Source organism: Eucyclogobius newberryi, unplaced genomic scaffold, assembly GCF_026437365.1.
Source record: "Eucyclogobius newberryi isolate DKJ021-1_F unplaced genomic scaffold, fEucNew1.0.hap1 SCAF_15, whole genome shotgun sequence".
Lineage (NCBI taxonomy): Eukaryota > Metazoa > Chordata > Actinopteri > Gobiiformes > Gobiidae > Eucyclogobius > Eucyclogobius newberryi.
In genome coordinates this window covers 16664407-16686005 of record NW_027315779.1, presented here as the reverse complement: position 1 = coordinate 16686005, position 21599 = coordinate 16664407, and the positions used below count along the sequence as shown (strand labels likewise).

General features: G+C 38.7%; 4 protein-coding genes across 4 annotated transcripts; 1 reads left to right on the top strand and 3 right to left on the bottom strand.

Moving 5' to 3' along the window:
• Positions 1-90: 90 nt before the first annotated feature.
• Positions 91-5895, bottom strand: LOC140360898 (ribonucleoside-diphosphate reductase large subunit-like). Its single transcript, XM_072446358.1, has 19 exons — positions 5743-5895; positions 5104-5192; positions 4479-4656; positions 4315-4415; positions 4182-4241; positions 4057-4096; positions 3812-3974; positions 3597-3738; positions 3437-3520; positions 2245-2406; positions 2079-2158; positions 1803-2004; positions 1566-1715; positions 1268-1489; positions 1110-1186; positions 872-1007; positions 688-783; positions 419-607; positions 91-347 (listed from the first exon to the last, which is right to left on the bottom strand). Exons 1-19 carry the CDS (start codon positions 5759-5761, stop codon positions 156-158), a joined length of 2382 nt encoding a protein of 793 aa, XP_072302459.1. The 5' UTR covers positions 5762-5895; the 3' UTR covers positions 91-155.
• Positions 5896-7456: 1561 nt separating this feature from the next.
• On the bottom strand, positions 7457-10101 carry LOC140360897 (mpv17-like protein). The gene is made up of 4 exons (XM_072446357.1): positions 9412-10101; positions 9087-9157; positions 8491-8520; positions 7457-7956 (listed from the first exon to the last, which is right to left on the bottom strand). The coding sequence occupies exons 1-4, from the start codon at positions 9716-9718 to the stop codon at positions 7735-7737; spliced, it is 630 nt and encodes a 209-aa protein (XP_072302458.1). The 5' UTR covers positions 9719-10101; the 3' UTR covers positions 7457-7734.
• A 702-nt stretch (positions 10102-10803) lies between these two features.
• rnf121 (ring finger protein 121) lies at positions 10804-16211 on the top strand. Its single transcript, XM_072446356.1, has 9 exons — positions 10804-10968; positions 12222-12259; positions 12360-12501; positions 12590-12744; positions 12836-12943; positions 14148-14268; positions 14347-14480; positions 14567-14668; positions 15219-16211. The coding sequence occupies exons 1-9, from the start codon at positions 10891-10893 to the stop codon at positions 15337-15339; spliced, it is 999 nt and encodes a 332-aa protein (XP_072302457.1). The 5' UTR covers positions 10804-10890; the 3' UTR covers positions 15340-16211.
• A 1185-nt stretch (positions 16212-17396) lies between these two features.
• On the bottom strand, positions 17397-21213 carry nlrc3l1 (NLR family, CARD domain containing 3-like 1). The gene is made up of 7 exons (XM_072445665.1): positions 21145-21213; positions 20600-20859; positions 20028-20135; positions 19888-19965; positions 19699-19807; positions 19381-19621; positions 17397-19286 (listed from the first exon to the last, which is right to left on the bottom strand). Exons 2-7 carry the CDS (start codon positions 20794-20796, stop codon positions 17728-17730), a joined length of 2292 nt encoding a protein of 763 aa, XP_072301766.1. The 5' UTR covers positions 20797-20859; positions 21145-21213; the 3' UTR covers positions 17397-17727.
• Positions 21214-21599: the final 386 nt, after the last annotated feature.

Below are 21599 nucleotides of genomic sequence, written 5' to 3'. Positions count from 1 at the left end.
GTATTAAACATTTAATTTCCCAGACAAAGTAAAAAACAACAAAGGATATTTTCATTCATAGCATTCTATACTAAACACATATCATGATACATTAAATAAGTAGCAATTTAAAAACACATGTAAAAGCTGGTGAATACGTGGTTGTGTCAAAGTGCTTAGGAGCCGCACATGAGGCACTCGTCCTTATTTGCGAGTGAACAGACCATCGCAGCAGTGTTCTTCTCCCTGGTCTCCTCCTCACTGCTCTTCACTGCCTGGGCCTCCTTAAGTTTCTCTTTGTTCAGCGTGAACTGAATGGGATTGGCAGCAGGCTTTGTGCGCAGATAATACATGCCAGTTTTTAGACCCTGCACAACATGTTAAACACATCAATGCCAATATATTTACATTTTCAAGTTCCCATGTTGAAATAACTTACCAACTTCCACCCATAGAAGTGCATACTTGAGAGTTTGCCATAATTTGGTTCTGCAATGTGAATGTTAAGAGACTGGCTCTGGTCAATGTAAGCGCCACGGTCGGCCCCCATCTTGAGGACCATCTTTTGTGAGATTTCCCAAACTGTTTTATAGAGCTCCTTTAAGTCATTAGGAATCTCCTCGATATCCTGTGATCAGGAAAATTGGTATAATATTGACTAATTTCCTTGATTGTTTAATTCAACATTTATATATTTTAGGAAGTTACCTGGATAGATCCATTATTAGCAATAAGTTGGTTTTTCATTTCATCACTCCACAGCCCTTTTTCAGTGAGGTCTTTAAGCAGGTGAGGATTCACAATCTGAGGCATAGAAGTATGTAAAAACATGACTGAAAACGTCTTTCAGGGTCACCTTAGACTAAAGCCATTTAGTTAATCTGGCACTGACCTGAAACTCCCCTGAAAGTACCCTGCGAGTGTAAATGTTGCTGGTGTAGGGCTCAATGGACTCATTGTTGCCTAGGATCTGGGCGGTGGAGGCTGTGGGCATTGGGGCCAGGAGCAGGCTGTTCCTCACACCATGCCTGTGAATTATCAGGCAGAAGATGAGGTGGATGGAAAAATGGTTACATGCCTAATAAGAACTGCTGTCCAGGTTATTACTGCCAGAAATGTTAATGACTTACTTGGCAATTTTCTGCTTCAGCGCTGCCCAGTCCCATAGATCTGTTGGTGTTTTGTTCCACATATCGTACTGAAGGATCTGGAACAAGACACGTTTCAATTACAAATATACCAGATAACAGAATCTCGGTCAATATTAGCTGCTGTGAAAGTTACTCACTCCTTTGCTGACAGGAGAGCCAGCATATGTTTCATAAGGTTCATCTTGGGCCGCTAGTTCACAGCTGGCCTCCAAAGCAGCATAATAAATGGTCTCGAATATCTGAATGTTGAGATGCTGAGCCTTTTCACTTTCAAATGGATAACGCATGAGAATGAAGGCGTCAGCAAGACCCTGAACACCAATCCCTATAGGTCTGTGGCGCATGTTAGACCTCCGAGCCTAGAACAAAATATATAAGATGAACTACACAAAATAGAATACACATATTTATCAAAGCCAAACAAGCTTAAATTACCTCAGGAATAGGATAGTAGTTAATGTCAATAATCTTGTTCAAATTCTTGACAATGACTTTAGTTACAGATGCTAGCTTTTTGAAGTCAAATGTTCTTTCAGGCGTAACGTACATGTTGAGAGCAATGGATGCCAGATTACACACTGCAACCTACAATTTAAATTTAAAAACGTTACAAAATGATCAATAAATGTTATTTACTTTTTGGCATTAGTTGTAGAGGAGAGTATTATTAACCTCGTCTTTGCTTGTGTACTCTACAATCTCAGTGCACAGGTTGCTGGATTTGATGGTGCCTAGATTCTGCTGGTTACTCTTCCCATTACAGGCATCTTTGTAGAGCATGTAAGGTGTCCCCGTCTCCGTCTGCGACTCAATAATGGCATACCACAGTTGCTGGGCCTTCACAACACGCTTAGCCCTGCCTTCCTTCTCGTATCTACAAAATGTTTGTAAAAAATTATGATTAAGCATAAACTTAGTTTAAACGCATTTTTGTAATCATAAACTTACAGAGTGTAAAGTTTCTCAAACTCTTCTCCCCAACACTCCTCCAGGCCTGGGCATTCATTAGGGCACATAAGTGACCAATCCTTTCAAAGAGAAGAATTTGTTAATTGAGTCTAAAAAAAAATCTTTAAAAAACCTTATTTCTTTATGTACGGTTTGTCGTATTCACCCCATTGATTTCCACTCTCTTCATGAAAAGATCTGGAATCCACAGACCAAAGAACAGATCTCGAGCTCTCTGCTCCTCTTTACCAGTGTTTTTCTTTAAGTCAAGAAACTCAAACACATCAAAATGCCATGGCTCGAGGTAAATTGCGAAGGCCCCAGGTCTCTAAACACATGAGCAGAAAACATTAAATGTGTCTTTTAGATTAGAAGAATTGAGGAGGTCTGAAGGGGTGTGTGCACCTTTGCACAAACCATAATCTAGTAATGGACGCTTCACACTCAAGTTTAAAGTCCAAATGGGTTAATGCAAATTTACTGTATGCAGCACCAGCATCTCAATAGGTATAAATGGGAATAGCCCTCCAAAATGGAATACTGGTTCATTGGATGTGTTATTGTAAAAAAAATGTGCTGTTCTGGGTAAACAGATAAAGGGATACAATAACAAAATCATGTCTTAGCAATTGATGTTGGACCCAAGGTTATTCTTGTGTGCTTTATACATGGAGGAAACTGCATATACAAAAAGGTGAAAAATTATGGCTAAGATTAGATAAGATAAGATATTCCTTTATTGTCCCACATGGGGAAATTTCATTGGTGCAACGCAGGTAGATACAGAGGTAGATACAGAAGAACAGATCACTTATAGGAAGTCTGAAAAACACTTTCAGTAGAAGATCTCCTATAAATAAATAAAAACTCCCATAGACAAATAAATACCATTGATCACCATGTGATCCCGACAGTAATTGCACATGAATATGTGTCACGACGGTACATAGATTGCACATGAATTTCACAGTAATTGCACATGAATTCCAACAGCAATTGCACATATGACAGAATTGCACATCAGTATTAGGTTAGGTCAGTATTGCGAGTGTTCAGTACTAACAGTTTTTGTTATAAAGTCTGACATCTAAAAGATGTCAATCATTTTATTGGATGTCAATCATTTTATTGGTAATTAGAAGAAAGATACTGCAAGTAAATGGATGTTATCTGCCCTCTCATTAGGTAAGAATTAAATGATGATTAAATGTACTGAAGTGCAAACAAGGGTCTGTCAAGAGATTATGAGGGGTGAAAAAAGTATTTTTTATACTGTGGGAGCGGTGTTCTGTTTGCTCTGCTTTTCTGCAATTGTCTTTTAATTAAATTATCAAATGAAATTTAGAATGAAATCTCACCTTGTTTCCTCCTTGGTCAACATAGCGAGCTGTGTTGTTGTACACTCGCAACATGGGGACTAGTCCATTTGAACACCCATTAGTCTGAAAGGGATCAGATGTTGAAAAAGTTAATACCCAAAAACGATGGTTGCCATGGATTGTGGTCTATATAACATACGCCAGCAATGTAGCTGCCTGTGGCTCTGATGCCGCTCACAGCTATTCCAATGCCCCCAGCGGATTTGGAGATAAGAGCACACTGCTTCAAGGTATCATAAATGCCATCAATGCTGTCATCCTTCATCGCCAAAAGGAAACAACTGTTTGATATTTAGAAGAACGTTAGTAAAAGTTGTCCTTAAAATGTTCAAATTGTTAGATAGCAGCACTTACCTGGAAAGCTGAGGCTTGTTGGTGCCAGCGTTGAAAAGTGTTGGCGAGGCGTGAGTGAACCATTTCTCTGAGAGCAGGTTGTAGGTTTCGATGGCTGCTTCCACGTCTTGTTTATGAATTCCAACAGCCACTCTCATGAGCATATGCTGCGGCCTCTCGGCAACTGCACAACAAAAGAGGAACAATATTAACATGAGCCATTATATCCAGATAGACTGCCTTTTGGTTTACTTGTCTTTACTGACCTTTGCCATTGATTTTTAGAAGGTAGGATCTTTCCAAAGTCTACAATAAAAAAAAAGAATACATCATGCATTTATACTTAGTTAAGGATTGCTGGGAATTATACAAAATATGGAGTAGTTGTTACCTTAAAGCCGAAGAAGTTGTTTGTAAAGTCTCTGTCATAAATTATGGCCGAGTTGAGACGCTACGCAATTGAACAGTACGTTAGAAGCAGATTTGCTATGACAAAATAAATGAAATAAGTTAAGTTCTCTCACTGCTTTGTTCTCAAGAATGATGTCCAATGTGTCCTTTGAAATCATGGGAGAATGACGTTTATTCAGTGGATTAACATAGTTGTATAAATCCTCCATCACGTCTGAAATGGTCCTGAATGTTAGTCACGTGATCGAAGCAATAACACCCAGACATCTATACATACCACTGAATACTTTCTTGGTCTCTTTGTGCAAATTGGACACGGCGATGCGTGCAGCAAGGATGGCGTAGTCCGGGTGTTTGGTGGTCAGTGTAGCCGCGGTCTCGGCTGCCAGCGTGTCCAGCTCCACAGTGGTCACTCCACTGTACAGCCCCTGGATCACCTTCATAGTGATCTGAGCCTGAAAGAAGTCAGGTTTTAATGCTAGACTCTGATGTAGAGGTGGGCAGGTTATCGTAATATTGTGAATGTTGTTTTGAAGAAGTGCAAAATCTTACTATTGAGTAAACGGTTAGTTTATACTAGAAAATGGAAGGAAAAAAACTAACCCAACTGCCTAATAACAGTGGAAAGTAAAATGTCTACAGTATTTGTCATTTAATACATTTAAAAATACATGTTTTAACACGTTTACTGAAAAAATACTGACTGAATGCTATGCTATTGTCAGAGGCAACATCTACATGGCCAATAAAATGAAACGATAACTGGAGATCTTATTATTGGCACGTGATATAGATATTACATGCCACAACGTTGACACAACTTTAACAACTCCAGAAATTAAATGAAGCTCAGATTATTGGTGTACATGTCAGTGTTTCAACTTAACTTAAATCTAACTTACCGGGTCCACAAAGTCAACATTGAGCCCATAGCAAAGCTTCTGGATGCGAGAAGTAATTTTGTCAAAACAAACTGCTTCCTTACGTCCATCTGAAATGTGAGATATTGTGTGAAGGAAACTTAAAAACTAGGTGATAAACAAAAGGTGGTTAAAGATTACAAAATGTGTATTTTTTTAAATTGAACAAGGGGGGAAAAAACTGAACTGTCAATAATCAATAAACAATAATCCTCAAGATATGACACCTGTCCAACCTGTTACAACAACAAAGAGGCTGCAGCTTCGCGCCAACACTCGAACACCAAAAGTGTCAACTAAGTAGCTCACTTTTTAATCATCTGTGGATAATAACACAATCATATACAATCATAATTCACCTGGATTATAACCATGTACATAATATACACTAATCAAAGACTTCTGTGAACGAGAAATATGAACAAAAGCGGACCTTTGTCTTTGTTAGGTGCTCAATTCGAAAATGTAAGCCAAACAAAAACACAATAAAAGTTTATTAAACACGATACACAGAAAAAAACCCTGTATTATCGAATGTCGTCAGTGAAGCAGTTTTAGTTCAATTACAATAAATGCACAATAGTTTTGCACACGGAATCCTTTCACGCATCCGCTCCTTACCTCGCTTTAGGACGTGCATTTTTCCAATATTACGGTTGTTCCCACAGACTATACGCGGCTGTTCTTTGTTGAAAAACGAGAAAAGGTCCAGTTTATAGCTACTTAAGCTAGAGAAGAGAGGACACGATCGCAGTTGAATCTCAAACTGAGGCGCCAACTAGTCAAAGACCGGTTATTTACATCAAACTCAAGCCGCACCTTGACCAATCAGTGACGACTCTTGAAAAGCGTTTAACCAATGAAAAGACAGCAACAGGTTCATATGACCAATCACATTCCGACATCAGTTCTGTGGGTGTATGTTGTAACTGTCGAAATCTGGCGGGAGATTTTACATCGCAGCAGCAGGCGGAAGAGGAGCAGCAGGCGGAAGAGGAGCAGCAGACGGAAGAGGAGCAGCAGGCGGAAGAGGAAGAGGAGCAGCAGGCGGAAGAGGAAGAGGAGCAGCAGACGGAAGAGGAGCAGCAGGCGGAAGAGGAGCAGCAGACGGAAGAGGAGCAGCAGGCGGAAGAGGAAGAGGAGCAGCAGGCGGAAGAGGAAGAGGAGCAGCAGACGGAAGAGGAGCAGCAGACGGAAGAGGAGCAGCAGGCGGAAGAGGAAGAGGAGCAGCAGACGGAAGAGGAGCAGCAGGCGGAAGAGGAAGAGGAGCAGCAGGCGGAAGAGGAGCAGCAGACGGAAGAGGAGCAGCAGGCATTTAATTGCTTCTGGTTGTCAGGTTAAATTTGACCTACTGTCTGCAAAACAGCCTTAAATCAATTTAGTTTAATTTGTATAGTAACACTTAAAGTCCACGATGAGGCAGCTGTTGTTGGAAGGTAAGTTGCCATAAAATTAGTAATAGTAAGGTGTGATCATTTTAGTGTATTCATAAAATAGAAAATAATGTAGCTACAGTACATGCTATTTGTTACTATTTCCAGCCACAAGTTTTCTAAGAGTAAAGGATAAATGCATAATAATTAGGCTAGGCTTGACTATGAAAAGGGTTTAGTTTACTCTATATTCAACAAAACATCACAGATAATTGGACTAAAGCCCCTGAGGTCTCATTTATAAAGCATGTGTATGTACGAAAATTCTACATACGTCACTTTCTACGTTAAGTTTGGGATTTATAAAAAGAAAACTTTACCTAAAATGAGTGGTTTGGTCAAAAAATGCTGAACTTTGTGCATCAGCACAAAGGTGAGGCAGAAGATAATCTGCTAAGAGAGATGAACATTTAGAGTTTCTGTTTTGTCAGTACACACACCTTTTATTAAGAATTCCATGTTGTATAAATGAGACCCCTGGACACAATCGGTTGGTTCATGACTTTTATTTTGTCCCTGGTTGTGATTAAATGCACAGATTCTTTTCAGATATAAAATTATGAATATTAAAATAATGTGTAAACAGCAGAAACATCTTATTTATTTCTAATCATGGTCAAATTTTGTAGTTTAAAGTAATTTAAATAATCAAATGAAAGTCAGCTTTAGGTGTGCATGTAAACATAGCCAGTGTTTACTTATGCACATTGGTTATGGTAAGGAAGCCTGCTCGTTTCTGATCGGATGTTTTCTTTCCCATCTGTGAGGTCGGGATTTTACAGGTCGTGGGGATTAACAATGATCTGATCCATGTTAATCCACCATCACTGGAGCAATGTCTTAAATGCATTTATTACAATCCACTTCAAACGCAATAAAAGTGAACTCTATCACACACACCACTTTGCAAATCACACAGTTTAGTTTATTCAGTTTTTTTTATAGACAAATTAGCCCACATGCTGTTTCTCATACAGATTCTTAGGTACTGTCTTCTAGTTGGTAATACAAATTAAAACATACACATATTCAAAAACAGGCAGACATCAGTTTACTTAGAGCTTAATAATGCAATAGTAAATGTATATATAAGATCAGAGTAAGGTTCCTGGGTGTGACAGAAATGCAGTACTGGATTATTCACTTATATGTTGCACCATATGTTTGGATTCTCTACTCTCTACTTGTGAATCCAGAAGTCCTCCTTTTGGAGTTTGTGTTTTTTTCTGGCTTCTTCGAGGTCCTGTAGCGTTTTTCTTGGGTCCATAATGAAAGCAAATGCAACACCTGCTGTCCCATCTCCTTTCTGACGCGAGAAGCACAAAAATGTTGCCCAAACAAATGCACAGCAGGCCATAAAAGAGGTCCTTAGATATGGAGGCATCAGTGCAAAGTTGAGGAGCTAAAGATGAAAGGACAATGGTTAATATTATCATCACATATGTAACTCTTAAGTGCTTTTATATAATAATTACAGTGTTTCCCAATAGATTCCTGCTGAGACTACGCAGCACACGCAATCTTTTTATGTTTTTTTGTTATTTTATTTAATATTTGGAGAATGTCACTTGTATATTTTTTTTTTTAAATGTTGTTTCATTGAACAGTGTAGTACTTTAAATTCTTCTTGTGTTAGTATATATCAAGACGCTGACGCTAAATGTACTAGGGGGGAAAATCCCGCACACTGTCTTACTTGCAAGTAAAAATTTATTTACAGGTGGAGAGGCAACGTTTCGGCAACTGGGCCCTCGTCTGGGCCGCCTGACGAAGGCCCAGTTGCCGAAATGTTGCCTCTTTTTTTCCGTAGTTGTTGTGTTAGGTATAAAATGCAAAAGGTATAAATTGTGATACCAGTTTATGTTCTGTTTTTAGACTACCACCATAGTGTCATCTCTTATTGGGAAACAATGAATTATAATAATCTAACAATTACCTGCATGAATGGCCAGAACAAGAGTCCAGTCTGAAAGAGAGTGGTAAAACAAAGAAAACATAAATGCTTGAAAATGTATCCTTGAAGAATCAAAACAGTTTGGGTAAATTATCATAATCAGTTTCCATCCTATCCAACTAATTGTGTTCCTAATCTTTTACAGAGCACAAATCATAATGGTGGTGGATGTTCAGCCGCAGCTGGATTTCACGTTGAACCTATTGACCTGCAATGGTGCTTTATCTGGTTTGCTCCCAGCTCTAAGTCCACAATGAGGCACAGCACTAATCTTCTGATGAACCGAACCAGCTCCAAATGTAAAGGTAATGTTTGATGTTGTTTAACATTTAGACCTTCAATAAACTACCTCAGAGTTGTGCTGCTCGGTGGTTGAGTGGTCAATTTACTGCGTGTCCTCCCTTCTCTCTCATTCCCATTTCATGCTAAATTGTCCTGTCTGATTATGCCTATAGGCCAAAAAATCTTAAACTAATAATAATAATAAACTACCTCAGAGCTGTCTCTAAACATGCACCTAGAGCTAGGTTCTAAGACTGTACACAATTTAATGTAGTTCTACACAAGGGTAAAATTACCTTCCAGGTGTTGAAAAACTTCTCCCTCCAGTCCTCAAAGACATCCTCCTTCCCTTCTAAGAAGCTCACTCCTGTAGTAGGTCACATTATACAGTACATTAGGATTTCTCAGAAATGTTATTTAAACACAGAAATGAACAAACTATAGATGGCATAGATATTGCACTGTATTCTTCTGTTCATACATTTATAACATACAATTATACCCATAGACCTTCTTTCATATAACAGTATTAGTTTAGTATTAAGAACAAACAAAAACAAAAATATTGGTGCCTAAACCTTGTCTAAAGCACTTATTTCTCTTTGTGTATTCAACACTGACCCGTATAGAAGACACTGGTGGCCAGCGGCGATGCAAAACTTTGGTCAAGAAGCAGTTTTTTAAAAAGCGTTTTGGCAGATTTTCCAGGAAAGCGTTGCTCCAGAGCTCTCAGCCAGAAATAGTTGAAGTGTCCCTGAAAACAGAAGCCCACAATGGCCACGTTTCTGGTGTGCTTCCAGTCCATTTGTTCGTGTTTGGCCAAAAGCTGATGGACCAGGTCTCCACTGGCAAACATGCAGCCGTACAGAGTGGCATTGGCCAGCCAAGGGAACCGCCGGGCTGCCGCTTTTAAAACTGTCCTTCGCATTTTTAACCTGTATTACGTACTACTTATCACTTAGCTAAATTGATACCCTTGATGATTATTGTAAGAACATGCTTGATCTCAATCCTAATCAGTTGAAAACAAATTAAAATCTAGATGTGTCTATTCCCTGTCACTAATACCAGCCTATCAATGACATTCTAAGAAGAGGCAGATTGAAACATCCATGGAAAATCTCCATCAGCAAAAATCCTGTTTTGTTATGGTCCGAAATGTCCAGTGGAAAAAAAATCGAATGGATCTGAATTGTTCAGAATTGTACCCTGATTGCAGACCTTTGCAGAGCATTTGTGTTCTCCTGGTTATTCAAATCCCTTCCTCACAAATCCTGCTGCGTGTCTGTCAAGCCCTAATCTGATGGATTGCACCAAGCAATAGTAGTGTCCACTTCCTAACCAACTACTATTTATGTGAAATGAGAAATTTCAACAACATGTTGTTGTTGTTGTTGTTGTTGTTTTATGGCGGTTGGCATCCAATTGTTGCATTACCGCCAGACTTTATTCCTCAGACTTTTCGTAGTCCTCAGACTGTCGTAGTCCGTAAAAGAACTCCTTCCATTGTTGTTGTTGTTGTTGTTGTTGTTGTTTTATGGCGGTTGGCATCCAAGTGTTGCATTACCGCCAGACTTTATTCCTCAGACTTTGTCGTAGTCCTCAGACAACATGATTGAACACACAAAAACCCTAAGAATGAATAATTTGCTACTTTAAAGCAAAACTTTAAAGCAAAACTTGTGATGTAATAATACAATGTGATTACTTAAATGAATTCACAGAGACATAGAAATAGAACGATTTGTATAGAATGTATTCATAATAAACTATATACCGGTACATTTATTTTATTTTGTCAGCCAAAAAATAGATTTGTGTTTTATTAATAGCAGTAGCCTAAATGCAATAGTTAATCGGGAAATGTTTGCATTGTGTTGTTGTAAAATGTTTACACTGAGAGATACGTTGGTAATGCCTTTTTTGATAGATATTTTATTTACGTATGTTTATCATAAATACGTTATAAAAGGACCAGAAAATGACACGTAAACTTACTTTTATTTTGAAATCATTAAAGTGTATGACGAGCCGGAAGTCCCTCTTTAAAGAGTGTGGCTAATGCTAATGGCCCCTGAAAGGTAAAACTGTATTCTGAAAATGGCCGGGGTGTTTGAGGTGGAGGTGGATGGTGTAGAGCACAACCATGGACTGGAACATCGCGACGAAGCACACCAGGTAATATCCAGTGACCCTACAAAAGCACTTAATCTGACATTATTTTGAATGAGGGCTAGCTCTGTGTTAGCCCGTTGCAGTTGTCACAGTTTGAGAGAACCACGATACCAGCGCTTTGATTCTAGCTAGCTAAACAGAAACGGGAAGCTTTATATTAATGCAGCTGTGCATAGTTTATGTGGTATTGCAAGAGCATAAAGTGTGAGTGGTACACAACTATAAATGTAACTGTTTGATAGTCAATCCATGTATGAACATTTAATATGCCCAAGCCCGTTCCTAGTGTGGTCGGTTAAACGTGTGATTTATATCAAATGGGCCAGATTTATATTCAAAGCTAATGCAGCGTATGTGGCTGATCAGGTCAAAGAGCAGTCTCTGGTTTCATAGATTAATGGGTTAATTTGCAACTCTTCCGGTACCATCCTCATAGTGTCACAATTATGCAAAATAAACTAATTGTAATGACTTGCGGTCATTACACAATGTTTGTCCATGTTTATCTTATGCCCTGATTCCGTGTTACATCGTCATAATCAAAGGAGAAACTCTGTATTAAGATGACCACCTCTTGCAACACAACTATGGAGGACTCTGAGGGCCAAATTAAATCGAGTAAAGCTTTAAGTAAAGTGTTCAAGAAATGATTGAATACATAGCTTAACAAATGCTTTAAATAAAAAAGTTAATTTAGAAGATTTGCTACATTAATTGGTAAATGCTTTTATTAAAGCTACCTTTAAAACATGATTTTTTAAATCTTGACAAACTTAATTTTTGTTTTAAAGAACAAAAGCTCTTAGTGAAAGAGGTTTTTTAAAATAAATTTAGTAAAACGATGACTTCATGCATTTTAAAAAAAAATTAGGAAAACCTGTTGCAAAGCATATTTGTTTCTCAGTTTAGCTTTACTGAGGCTCTCCTGTTCCTTCAGGCTAAAATAACCTAAAGAAAGAACTAGTTAGGCGCTGTCTGATTAGTTAGAGCAACTTTTAAAACCAGAGAGCTCCTCACTTGTTCACTTTTATTATTTGCTTTGCATTAGCCAGGAGAGCCACAGAAAAGGATTTGTAAAATAATAAAAAGGTTTTATTAAAAAAAAAAATAATAAAGGATCAAAGTATTTGTTAAGCTTTAAAATATTTGTTTGAATAACCTTTTGATAATAACTGTATCCCATTTAACATGGCTTTCAGGGTCGTCTATACACCTAACCTCCTACTAAGTGTTGTTCTTAATTTTCTTTTGTCTAGATTGACTTGTCCAAACTTTCGCCAGAGGAGAAATGGAGGTTTGTTCTTGAATGCTTGTATTGCATTTATGTTTATTGGGCCAAACACGCTCTGTAGTAGAATATATCTTTGCCTGACCATTTCATTTTCTCCCAACAGGGTGGAACATGCACAAATGCATGCCAAACACAGAGGCCACGAGGCAATGCACGCAGAGATGGTGCTGATCCTGATAGTCACTTTAGTCATTGCTCAGCTAGTTCTGGTCCAATGGAAGCAGAGACATCCAAAATCTTACAACGTAAGACAACATTTTGATTAAATGCTTTCTAAATTATGTTCTGCATCGAGAATTTGTCTTCCTAATTTTCCCATTCTGCTTTTTGTAGTTGGTGACCCTGTTTCAAATGTGGGTAGTACCGCTCTACTTCACAACCAAACTCCATTGGTGGAGGTTCCTGACCACCTGGTTTATCTTTTCCACCATCACAGCATATGTCTCCTTTCGTGCGACTCGTAAGCCACTTGCCTGCACCACACCAAGGTCCAAACCAGAGTTTATTTGAATTATTACTGGGCTCCCCACTAAATAAAATTAACCAGTCTAATTCTCATTCTCTGATGTCCAATCATAGGTTGGTGTACAAATGGTTCCTGCTCCTCTACAAGATTAGCTATTCTATTGGAATAGCTGGATACAGCGTTGTCATGTTTACACTTTTTGGCATAAATCTTATATTCAGGTGGGTGCTTGTATTTTGTGGGAACAGACTTCCAGCATTTACTAGATCACTAGGATTATAAAATAGGCTGATTAAAGTAACCAGAAAGTCAAATAAGTCTCACATAAGCTTCTCATTTGGGTTGTCAGTTTCAGCGCTGAAATCCGTTTCGTCTACATCTACCTCAGCCCGCCCCAGCCAGTCATTTATAGGGGCTAGTGCAACGCTAATTTTATGTGTCCTCTATCGGCAGGTTAAGGCTCTGGATTAACTTAAGTTGTCATTCTAGTTCATTCAATTGTAAAACATTCAATTAAATTACGATTCAATTTATTTTTGTAACGCCCAAGATCACAACAGCAGTTGCCTCAAAGGGTGACGGTGAAAAACAGATTAAACTATGTTCATAGTAAATTTGCAAATCTCCCAGCATCCCCTGTCTTAACACAAATGTCCCAACACGCTTCAATTTGTACAGACTGTGGTGCTAGAACCACTCAGGAGAACTAGTTCTTCGAAGCAGATGAGGAACAGTTTATTTAGAGTTGAGACCATTTCTCCAGGCAGTTGAGGAGCATCAGGATCCACAGGGTAGCGTGTAATTAGCAGATTACAAGTGCACTAGAATATTAAATATTGCTGATTGGAGATGTAGTTGGAAGCGCAGAATTGTGCTCAAGCTGCCAGACTTCCCCCAGCATAGTTGCTCCTAGGGCAGCGTAACTGGGAACCTGTAGGTTTTTATTTCTGGTACTAACTGGCCTGACTATAAGCTATTTCAAAGAGGAACATTTTGAGCCTGGTCTTTAATGAAGAGACTGTGATATGGGACCACCAAAAGTCCAGCGTTTTAAGAGCGAAGAGCTCTGTTTGGATGATATAGCGTCTTTGAGGTTGGATGGGGCCATGTCATTTATGGCTTTGTAAGTCAGGAGGAGGATTTTAAATTTGATTCTAAACTCGACAGGAGCCAGTGAAGAGATTCGAGCACCGTGTATTGTGCTCTCTTTTAGTTCCTGTTAGTGATATTGCTGCTGCGTTTTTAACCATTTGAAAGCTTTTATGTAGTTTTTAGGACACGCTGTGAGCAGGGAGTTACAGTAGTCTAATCTAGATGTAGCACATGCATGGATACATTTTTCAGCATTGCAAAACGGCAGATTGTATGGCATACTTTATTTTATTTTTACAGTTTTACATTTAATTGTATGTCTATCTTTTCCAGGATAAAACCAGAAGATGCAATGGATTTTGGAGTTTCCCTCCTTTTCTATGGCCTCTACTATGGGGTCCTTGGAAGGGACTTTGCTGAAATGTGTGCAGATTTCATGGCATCCACTATAGGTGTAAGTTGTATGGATTTAATGCAAGCAGTGATTTCATGTGCGAGATCACAAATTTTAACTATTCTCACTTTGTCTCAGTATTACAGTGCCTCTGGAATGCCAACCAAGCACCTCTCTGATGACATCTGTGCTGTGTGCGGTCAGCCCATCCTTGTGGATGTGAATGAGGAGGGCATCATTGAGAATACGTACAGACTAACCTGCAACCATGTGTATCCTTTAATGTTATCAAGTACATTTATCAATTACTTTAACTGTCTGTCGCTGTATTGTATATATTGCCTTAATTCAATGCCAGTTTCCATGAATTCTGCATAAGAGGATGGTGCATTGTGGGCAAGAAGCAGATCTGCCCGTACTGCAAAGAAAAGGTTGACTTGAAGCGGACGTTCAGTAATCCGTATCCTTTTGGAACATTTTGACACTACTACAGTGAGGAAAATAAGTATTTGAACACCCTGCGGTTTTGAAGGTTCTCCCAAAATTATGGAGGAAATTATGGAAACTTTCACCATAGGTACATTTCCACTGTGAGGGACAGAATTGGAAAAAAAACATTGTATGAATTTATTTGTATGTTATTGCTGCAAATAAGTATTTGAACACCTGCTAATCAATGGCAAAATGGAAGAGGCTAAAAATGACTGGCAATCTCCTTTGGACTGTGGCTCCATGCGCAATCTCTCCTCGGAGGGTCTCAATGATAAGAAAGGTGAGGAATCGGCCCAAAACTACAGGAGGAGCTGGTCAATGACCTGAGGAGAGCTGGGACCACAGTTTCAAAGGTTACCATTTCAAAGGTTACCATTTCAAAGGTTACTATCGGTAATACAAAATCACATGGTGTTCTAATACTTCCCCACTGTATATCAGAAGTGATTATTGTATATCTGAGTTTAAAGTGTTGGTATTTTTACTTTACAGCACTTGTTTCTTAACACGCTTTCTAGTTGGGAAAGGCCGCATGTTATGTATGGACAACTTTTGGACTGGCTTCGGTACCTTGTTGCCTGGCAACCTGTGATCATTGGAGTTGTGCAAGGCATCAACTACATCCTGGGTTTGGAGTAAACCTCAAGATGTCAGAAATGGACTTGGAGATTATTAAAGGACATTGCACTGGCCGCCCTAACATTGAACTATACATCTCCAAAAGTGTCTATCCCTTTTGTACATATTTATAAGCTCTACACAACTGCATCTATTTTATTGATTATCCAAATTTGGAAGAAAGATTTCATTTTTCATGTCACTGAAATAGTGATAATTTGTGTGTTTTATGGCCTACAAAGCAGCTCTAAAATGATCATAGAGTCGTTTTAGTAATTTATTAATTGATGTCTAATGTAGTGTATGATGTTAAATTAAAACGATATGCAGTTGAAGGGTTACTCTGGGATTTTCATCCGTGGAGAAAACGCAGAGAAAAGGTCAAAAAGGCAATACCTGAATTTCGTCATGATTATAAATAGAGAAGTTGTTTGGCATTTGCCTCAATGCCTGTAAAGCGGATGACATCATAGAGCAAAGTCAAATGATTTTCCGTTACTATTTATGTCTTAACAAACAACGATCTGTTCCGTTTTTATGCAAGTCCAATTTCTACAGAAATCTGGGAATTATTACAGTAATGAGACAAAAGGGTAACCACCAATAACTATACTTTAAAATGGATGATAGTAAATGTACTAACAGGCCAAATATTAAAAATGAATAGTCTGCTTTGTGTTGTGTATTGAAAACCCAGAATCCAGAATAACCCTTTAACTCAAACACGAGAAATTGGTCACTGGACGGGTTTATCTAGATGTGGGACAGTAACGGGTACTACGCGCAGTATATGCCTACATTAGTAATTGGTCTTACTGTGTATTACGGGACAGAACTGAACATTTCTGTCATCATTTCGTTAAAAAAAATAAATAAATATCAACATGGTTTAACGTGTGTGCATTGTTTTATGATTATCCACTAAAAAGTCACAGCATAACGTTTAGCAGCGATCCACAACCTTTTTCCTCACAGGTACTGGCATGATCACAAGATTTTTTTTTTCAGGGACCGGTTGAATGGGACAGCCAGGAACAACAGTGTAAAGTGTGAAAAACCTTTTATAACTTTAAAAATTACTCATGTTTGCTGTTTATTAGCTTAATGGGCTCTATAGTTTCATGGTAAATACATATAGAACATAGAGAAAGCAAAAGACAATAAAACAATGCATGGTGAAACATAGGTTGCATTTGCTATGGGAACAGGTATCAGACGTATAGCATCCTAATGCTACCAAAAGTAAGGGATTAGTCAGTAATGCATCATTTACTCGTGACATTTATTTTTGGACATGTGTACTAGTTTCAAAGGAGTTCCCCTGCCCTGGCATGATCTTGTGAGCGAGAGTAGGGAAGTCTCTCTGTGTATATATAGTGGACACATGGACTCACCAGAGAACGCCTACTGCAATGAAGCCCTGTCATATCTTCACAGGTAAGTGCAGCTGGAGGTACATTGCTTAATGATATCACCATGTTTGTAACTCATCTTTTGTTTTAGCCTTTTCTGCTTATTGCTGCCTTTTCATAGTTGGGTTTACAGGTATGTCATTTTTCAACAAACATTAATTTAGAAATATTGTTTTATGACAGTTATCTTTGTAGTCGCAGATAACATGCCAACGATTATTGGAGCGGCTCAAAATCACATATTTACTCGTCCAGGTAAGTTACAAGAAATGACAAGGCATGGTTTGGGTCCTGATGTAGACTTTGTTTACTGTTAGTAACTATTCCCAGATTTGTGGTGTGTGCAAGTGTGAAAGCACCTGCAGTTTGTCTGACAGCTGTTTGATATTTGATATGGCTACATTAGGGAAGCTGCTGATGCTTCACTGTGAGGCATTCACAAACCAAGATGACGTTACTCTCATCTATTGGCTTGTTAATGGCACATTCCCTGAGGACACAACAAGCAGTGAAAGAATTATGGAGTTAGAACAGTGAGTATTGAAGAAACTCTGTGTAGTTGAAATTTCAGCTTTGGATGTCTACTGACAATCTCTGTTTAAGATCAACCCTGCCTGGAGAAATCATACAAAGAGATCTGTTTTTGAAGAAAGTCACACAAGATGATTTCAAGACCAACTTCACTTGTGTAGTGACGAATGCATTTGGTGCAGCACAAAAATTCATCAAATTAACAATGACTTTGCATTGCAACAAACACAAGAATAAGCCATTTATTAGAAGTGCATGAACACGCATGAAATATAAAGGAAAACAGAAATTGTTTTTGTAAATGTACTGTGTAATTTGCTGTTGAATACAAAGTTTGAATGTATCCGTCTGATGTCTTTCCATCCAAGCTCTAAACACAGATTTGCTTGCTATTCAAACGAATGAGTAATGACATTTAAACATGTCTTCAGTGTTTTGAAGTAGGCTGGCTCGTCTCTGACTTGTACTACATCAGCTCCTCTAAACACATCTCTAAATTCTTTACCCTAGCTGGATACTGGTTTTCTAACATCTTCTTCCTAATAAGCGCCCTGGCCTCTATCGTAACTGGATTCCATTTCACTTTGTGTTTGAAAAACTGTTGAAGGAGTTCTGTGTTTCTTGCGTTGGACAAACCAAATAAGAAACGCATAAAAATGTCCAGTTTACCATCTTCACAAGGTAGGCTCCTCTCCAATGCATACTTGTACAAATCTAAAGGGCCTTTCTTGTTTCTACTGAGCTTCAATGTCATTTTGCCTTTTGGTGGCTCAAAAATGTTCTTATCCTCGTTTACAAATGTGAGAAATGCATAGAGAGCTGCGAGGTATTCCTGCATGGTGGGGTGGAGAAAGCTGAACAGCCTCTCCTCGACAAACAGAAGTGGTTTGGTGTAGAACAAAGTGCTCAGGCCGCAGTAAGTCACAGCTTCAACATCATCCACTGGTTCTCCTCCGTCTTTGTGGTAGTTTATGCTCAGGAAGTACTCGCCTTTTTCCAACATGGTGAACGCCCGTCTCCCAAGTGCCATTATGAATTTTAGCTCGTCAATGGTGACCTTTCGGTCCTTGTGGTAGTCATGCATAAGTGCTAGGAACAGTCTTGTGTACATGTAGGTGATGCCTTTGGGTAGTTCCTCTTGTGGGCCCTGCTTGTTAAATATGCTTCGACACACATCATACAACAATGAGCAGAACAAGGGCAGATGGCACATGACGTGGAGGGTTTTGGAGGACTTGACATATGCGAGAACATGATTGGCCCGTCTCTGGTCTCTGAACCTCTTACTGAAGTACTCGTCTCTCTCCTTTTCTTTAAATCCAAGCGCTTCATACACAAAGTGGTGCGTGTCCCAGGGAATGCAGTAGTCCACCAGTATCCGAGAAGCGAACAAACAATAGCCAAATTTCAGTAATTGGTCTCTAAGGATGTTTGCAATGAGAATATTCAATTTAGCGGGCTCTTGGATGTTGAAAACAAGCTCTGCCTTTTGAAAATTAATGTCCTCAGCAATTTCCTCAAGCCCATCAAAGATATACATGATCTTACATTCTTTGCTACAGTAGTCTTCAACTCTCAGTCTTTTGGTTTCAGGATAGAGTGAGTGCAAAATGTCTAAAAATGAAACGACAGAATCTCCAAACTTTTGCTTTAGCTCCTTTAACAGTAACGGAAACATTAGTGATATGTGGTCGTGAGATTTCTGATTACTCCACTCGTGGATCAATTTCCTTATGATCACCGACTTCCCAGATCCAGCCGCTCCATATAATAAAATCAACTGTTCATTTCGCTTCTCCATGAAATCGGCGCTGAAAATGTCCTTGACACAAAGATCTTCACCCGCCGTGGTTTCTGGTTTTTGTATAAACATTACTTCATGTTCGGTGTTGGGACCATTGTCACGCACCGATTTAATATGGACATCGGTGAATACTTCATCTAAAGGTCTCTCATCTCCACCTGAACATTCAATTACTCCATAAGTCTTCTTCAATCCCTCAGTTAATTCGTAGCGCACGTCATCTGCAAAACGAGGACGCCATAAAACACCAAATCAATAACAATACAAATTAATTTCATTATGATTCGATTGTATTTTGTTTTGGTATTTACTTACTTTGTATTTCTAAATCCTCAAGAAAATCAACCAGCCTCTTTAGTTCAAGTTCTCGCAGCAGGGTCTTGGTCATTTGCAGACACACGCGCAGACTGTAGCGCTCGAGCATCCGGTCCACTATGTCCACAATATCCATGGTTTGCAGAGCGGTGCTGAAGGACTGTGGGTAACGCTGCCACAAGGACGTTCGAAAGGCGTCAAGACCCAAGGGTTTCAGCAGCTGGAGCACTTTACAAATGGCCTGGATGAAAATACATGCTTAGAATTTTGATATGGGGACCGTGCATGTAATAATCGATTTGAATGATAAAAACTCACCTTAAAAACAAACGGTATTGTCAGAGAAGGCTGAGGACTCTCTGTCAGGTTTTCCTTTAACTCTGGATACATATCATCCACTGAGTCTACACCATCTTTATGTGTAACCCTAGATAAAATACGGAAACAATGTAAATATTTAGAGATGCATGAAGTACTAATACAATTTTCTTTGTACAATACACATACTTCAATGTCCTTTTTTCACAGTCATCACTGTCCACAGAGTAACAGGTTGAAAAAGAGTCTGTTCTTTCCAGACGGATCCTGTAACCAAAACAATGTTAAATAAATGATCATATCACAGGTAAATTATGTTATGTTCTTACCTTGTGAGTGAGCTTTCATCCTCAGTCAAGTCGACAGAAGTGCCAATGCCTTCACTTCTCATCGACATGTAGCTTTCAGCTGGCGACTCGGGCCGCTCCACAAAAACACTGACAAAGAAATGAAAATAGAGGTTACACAAAAGTACAAATGATTTTAAGTGACATGTATGCATTTTATTTTATATTTTGCCTCTTTATCATATTTATACTGATGATGGGGAATGAGAGAGGGGAGGACATGCAGTAAATAGTCAGAGTCGGGAATCAAACTCTGCGGTGGCTGCACGTGGAGCCTGGCATGCATGTGCAGCACACTGATGATATTTCTTACCAAGGTAAAACATATAAAGAAATAGAATAACTGGAGTTAGGATTAGACAAGTAATAGCTGCCATGAATGGTTTAGGAGTAACTTGGGCTTATTCGTAAGTAGTTGGAATATAAATCGTAGTAGTGGTAGTAGTAGTAGCAGCAGTAATAATTCACAATGCTTATACAATTATTGGGTTATTTTTCTGCTTGACAAATACCTCTGTACTCAATGATAACAATGTAATAAAAAAGTATATTACAGTGCGCCTGTTTCCATAGGCCTTGGCCCGAGGTCCAGAGAAGGTCTTCTTTCTGGGATGTAGTAGAGATCTTCGTCCTCTTCCTCCTCCTGCTCTTCGATGGGGAGGCTCTCCATGCTGGCTGAAGCCTCTTCGTCCAGAAAACTGCCTGTTGGTGAAGGCATTTCCATTTCTGCTTCAGGATCTGGATCTGCCATGATTTTGTATCATGCAGCAACTCAGATACAAACTGTCATGGATTAAAATGAACAGGTCTCCACCTGCAGGGGAAAGACAGGAATAACATTACAGATCATATTTACCTAAACTGGATCTGGTTGTCTTAGATTTTACACTTACATAACAGACTCAATTATATTGGTTTATTTCATTTTATGGTGGTAAAATAAACATTGAGCATCACACATAACTAACTAGAGAAGAAAGTTAGCAACTGCAATTTAGTATCGTTAGACCAAGAAGAAAAATAAACTATAAATGATAGAAACAACATGTCTAGAGAAACCTATACACGCTCGTTTGATTACAAAGATATGATATATTACCGTGACAAGGGCCACTTAGTCCATTCTTCAAGTTGATCGTTTTTTATAAAGATCCAGGAAATAGCAAAGTCTTCTTCTAGTATCTATAATAAAATTCAAATATAAAACATGCCACGCTGCTGCCATCTACAGGCGGGCTACGAAGTGAAAGATACAGAATCAGAAAAGGTTTATTATTATATCATATTATTGCCATTGTCAATGAACAGAATTCACAAACATAGGAACTTGTCTTGGTGATACGGTAAAAATATAAAACAATGAACAATGATAAAAAAAAACCTATATAAAGTGAAAAAGAAAAACAATTTAAATCTGCTATTGGATAAGAAAAAATAAGCTATAAGATAAAACATTAAAATAGGCTTAATATGTACACAAAATGTACAGTTAAATGTATATATGTAGTGCAGAAAGTGAACAGTGACTTGACTTTTAACTTTACACTCGTATGA